Genomic DNA, 4,386 nt, shown 5'->3' on the forward strand with positions numbered 1-4,386 from the left:
GCGTGTCCCGGTACGTGGGCCCCGGCGCCCCGCGAGCTCGTCCGTCGGGGCCCCGGAGCGCGCAGGAGGGCCGGGTCTCCGCCTCCCGGGCGACGGGCCGTGCCCGAGGTCTCCTGGGCTGATAGGTGTGTTTTCTCCTGGTCCCTCCCCCAGGTCGCGGGCCCCCTCGGAACCCCGAGGCCTGCGCTGTGCGGGTGACTGCCCTGCGGAGAAGGACGACGGCAGCCGGGAGGACGATGGCCGGCGCCATCGCCGCCGCCGTGTGGCTCCTTTGCGCCCTCGGCCGCAGGGCCGCCGACGCCGGGTTGCCGCCCGCGCCCGCTGAACTGCCCACCGGAGCCTCCTGCCTGGCCCGCTTCACCAGCGGGGTCCCTGCCTTCGTGCTGGACACCGAGGCCTCGGTCAGCAACGGGGCCACCTTCCTGGGGTCCCCCGCGGCGCGGCGGGGCTGGGACTGCGTGCGCGCCTGCTGCGCCACCCAGAGCTGCAACCTGGCGCTGGTGGAGCTGCAGCCCGACGGCGGGGAGGACGCCATCTCTGCCTGCTTCCTCATGAATTGCGTCTATGAGCAGAACTTTGTGTGCAAGTTCGCGCGCAGGGACGGCTTCATCAACTACCTCACGCAGGAGGTTTACCGCTCCTACCGCGAGCTGCAGAGGCAGGGCTTCGGAGGTATGGAGGAGGGCGCCGGCGGGATGGGGCTGGGGAGGCTCGGAAGCGGGGGGCGCTGGTTATGGGGTCTCCGAGACAGGCAAGCGTCAGAGAGGAGTTAGGAGCTTCTGGGAAGCCGAGGCAGGAGGATTGAAGCTTCAAGCCGAGACTGGACAACTTGTGATTTAGCCAGAGAGACCCTGACTCAGAATAAAAAAGAGCTGGGAATGTAGCTTGGTGTGAAGGCCTTGAATTCAATACCTAGAGCCGCGGAGACACACACACACACACACGCACACGCATACGCACACGCACACACAGGGAGGGAGGAAAGTCCATCTCCACCCGGACTCCTCCTTAGAAGTAGGCAGTGTAAACAGTAAACAAAGAAAGGGATGTAATGAGGGAGGGGCACATCTGAGAGACTGGCTCCTGATTCGGGACGTGCAGAGGCGGTGAGGTGGCTGCTGCTCAGAGGGAGGCCCGGCTCCGGGCTGCCTGTATGGGAGAGAGAGAGGAGAGAGGAAGCATCTCCCCAGGTTCCCAACCTCTGGCCCCGATAGGCTGAGTTAGACAGTGAGCTGACTGGATGCAGCCTGGAGACCAAAAAGACCCCAGCCACGCACTTTTGAGGCTTGGGCGAGGGAGCCTGGCTGTGGTCTCTTCCACGGGCTGACAAAGGACTGCTTAGCGTTCCTCGCCCCTGGGAACAGATTGTTGTGTTGGTGGTCGGGAAAAACAGCCAGATGGCAGAGACTGAAGAACAAACCCAGCCTGGGGTTGGCCCAAGGTGGGCGCCGGCATCGTGGGCACAGTGGCCTGGAGGCTGGGGGCGGTGAGGAGAGTTGCCTGTGAGTCAGCCTGCTGGTATGTGTACCTGGTAGGGGAGGGATGTCACCTGTCCAGCCAGGTGTGCGTGCATGCGCACGTGAGCCGGAGGGCTCTTCCTACTTAGGGTCTGGTACCTGAGGAGTCCGCTCTGCTATTTACTTCCAGGCCTAAGGGGAAGTGGGGGCCAGGGCTCCTCCCCTTTCCTCCTGGCCCTGAGCAGGCAGCTGGGATGGGGCTGGTCGGCTTTCCCTTCCGCTTCTCTTCTGGGGCTATTCTGGCCAAGTGGGGCTCCAGGGCTGCAGCAGGTGACAGCCAATAACCTCTGGGAGCCCTGTGTCTGTCACTGAGGGCTGTACCACACATCCTGCCAGATATCTGGTCAACCGTCTCTGAAAAGGGTGCCGTTGGCAGGCATCTGCTTTTTAGGTTAGGAAACTGATCTCTCACTTAAATAATTGGCCCAGGATAACACTGTCCCCTAAATGGTAAGCCAAGGATTCACTCCAGGGTAGGAGCAAAAGTCCTGTGCTGTTTCACAGGAGATCACCTTTCTGGGAGAAACCCAGTCTGTGACTAGCGCATACCGGAAAGTAAGACTGGGGAGTCCAAGGGACCAGGCTGGCTGAGGCGGAGGTGGGCTGGTTTGGAAAGTGGGAAAGGGACTTTCCTCTCCAGCCTTTCCCCTAGGACTTGATGTCTCCCAGGCTAAGGATCCTGTCTGCTCCCTAGCAGTCCAGTAGCTCTCCTGGGTCTCTGACGAGAGGCAAGGGGCATTCTGGGAGCGGGGATGCCATCTGAGGTCTAGGCTGGGCCGTGGAGCCCCACTAGACCAGGGCTGGAGCCTGTTCCACAAGGAAGCAGTGGATAAGTAGGTAGGTGGTAATGACACAAAGTGACTGAGACTGCGATGGGTAGTGCCCTTCCTGCTCTGACAGAGGCCCCATGGGAGGCCTTCTGTAGGGCCAGGTCCTGAAGTTCTGGAGGAATTGGCCTGGGAGCTAAGCCGGATCGGGGCCACCTTTCTCATCTGGAAACCACCAGGACTGGCTCTTAGTGTGGGATAGATGGCTGGTGGATTTCCTGGAGCGTTTGGGGGAGGGAGTAGGGTTAGACTGTGTGAGCCCCAGGCCAGTCTAGGCCCTTCCCAGAATGCTCCAGGGCCTTGAGAAGAGGAGGAAGCTGTGAGCTGTCGGGGACTGTGCTATCAGCTGCTGAGAGAGAGCCTGGGGTGAGGCAGACAAGGTAGTGTGATCAGGGCTTGTAAGCCTTTGATTCTTGTGTGCTATTGAGAAGCCCTCTTTGGCGTGCATTTCATTGCTTCCCTACCTGTGGCTGGGCCACTCCGGTCCAGATGCCTGGAACTGGAGGCAAAGTTGCTGGTCCCTTCTCTCCCCTCCCCCTTTCCCGTGGCTTAGGATGACAGAGTGTTTCCCTGGAGATGTCCTGAGGCCTAGCAGCTGGGGAAGGGCCAGTTTTATTGCCATTCTAGCCCTTTGCTCCTTTGGGAGTGGCAGGGCAGGGCATGTGGCCCCTGGTCCCGCGGCCTGAGGCCTGATGAGGACAGAGGGGAGGGGGAGGGGCGGTCCTGATTCAGCCCCAGGTCAGGTGTGTCACTCCGCCTGCCCTTCCACCAGGCTGGGATTGGGGGGTTGGGGTGCTGCTCTGTCTTCCCCTCTTCAGAAGCTGGTTTTCTGCAAAACACAAGGAAGGAGGAACACTCTCTCCCAGCCTTTGTCCCCTTGCCTGTCTCATGGAGTACTCTCCTGACCGCAGGGGGCCACGCCCTGGGCTGGGGGTGCTGCTAGATAGCCAAGTTCCTTTCCCACTGCTCGCCCTGCCTCCTGTTCCCTGGGTCCCAGGCAGCCAGTTTCTATTTTCTGTTTCATAGCTCCCCCGGCCACTTAACACACTTCTCTGCGAAACCTCTCCCTTCTGGAGCTACTTTTCCCCGCCACCATCTGTCCTGGTCTTCTCAAGTCTGTGACCACCTGCGTGTATGAGCGCCCCACTGGCTCTACTTTCTCTGCCTCTTTCTGTGACTCAGCCTCCTACCAGCTGTGGCCTCATGCTCCATGCTCTTACGCTTGAACTCTGCACAGCCTCTGCGAAGGGCGCCCTGGCCATATCTTTAAGAACGTCATCCTGGACACTGTTACACTTCTGTGAATTTTTTTTCTTTTTTTTTATTGTCTTTTTGAGACAGAGTCTCCCTACGCAGTTCAGGCTGGCCTTGAGCTCACTTTGTAGCCCAGGTTGGTCTTGAACTTGCAACGATCCTCCTGCCTCAGCCTCCCAAGTGCTGGGATTACAGGTGTGCACCACCACGCCTGGCCTCTGCTTGTGTAAATTCTTCTCAACACTTAGCTCACATGTGTGTACAACCTATTCACCATAGTGTTGTTTATAATAATGAAGACTTGCAACCCATCTCAGTGTATGTCAGCACATCCCCTAGTGAACACTGTTGTGCTGTTTTAATACCAATAACTAAGGTGGCCTGATTTAGGGAGGAAAGCTGTGAATTCAGATACTCTTTGGGTGTGTGTGTACGTGTGTGTGGTACTGGGCATTGCTCCCAGGAGCACTGTACCCCTGAGCTACATCCTGAGCCTTTTTTATTTTTTATTTTGGGGGTCTCCCAAAATTGCCCAGGCTGTGATCTTCCCTTAGCCTCCCAGAGTGCTGGGATTATAGACATGCATCTCTATTCCTGGTTCAAATACTGTCTTGATATTCACACACACATACACAAAGTGGTAAAAGTAGATGCTTTTGTGGTAAGAAGTGGTTCAAAGCCAGGCAGGTGGCGCACACCTGTAATCCCAGCACTTGGGTGGCTGAGGCACGAGACCAGCCTGGGCTACAAAGTGAGCTCAAGGTCAGCCTAAACTGCATAGCAAGACC

At 58.3% G+C, this 4,386-nt stretch overlaps 1 protein-coding gene across 4 annotated transcripts in view; it reads left to right on the forward strand.

The window, feature by feature from the left end:
* The window catches only part of Spint1 (serine peptidase inhibitor, Kunitz type 1), a 13,224-nt gene that overhangs the window by 680 nt on the left and 8,158 nt on the right, over nucleotides 1-4,386 (forward strand). For 2 of the 4 annotated variants that reach the window (XM_013512623.1, XM_013512625.1), the window contains exon 2: nucleotides 154-672. In XM_013512623.1, coding sequence (XP_013368077.1) covers nucleotides 237-672 — 436 coding nt within the window. In that variant the 5' untranslated portion in view covers nucleotides 154-236. The other 2 variants (XM_005381266.1, XM_013512624.1) reach the window with 2 other exon arrangements.

The sequence above is a fragment of the Chinchilla lanigera genome, unplaced genomic scaffold (genome assembly GCF_000276665.1).
Source record: "Chinchilla lanigera isolate Chin_1 unplaced genomic scaffold, ChiLan1.0 scaffold00015, whole genome shotgun sequence".
NCBI classification, from domain to species: domain Eukaryota; kingdom Metazoa; phylum Chordata; class Mammalia; order Rodentia; family Chinchillidae; genus Chinchilla; species Chinchilla lanigera.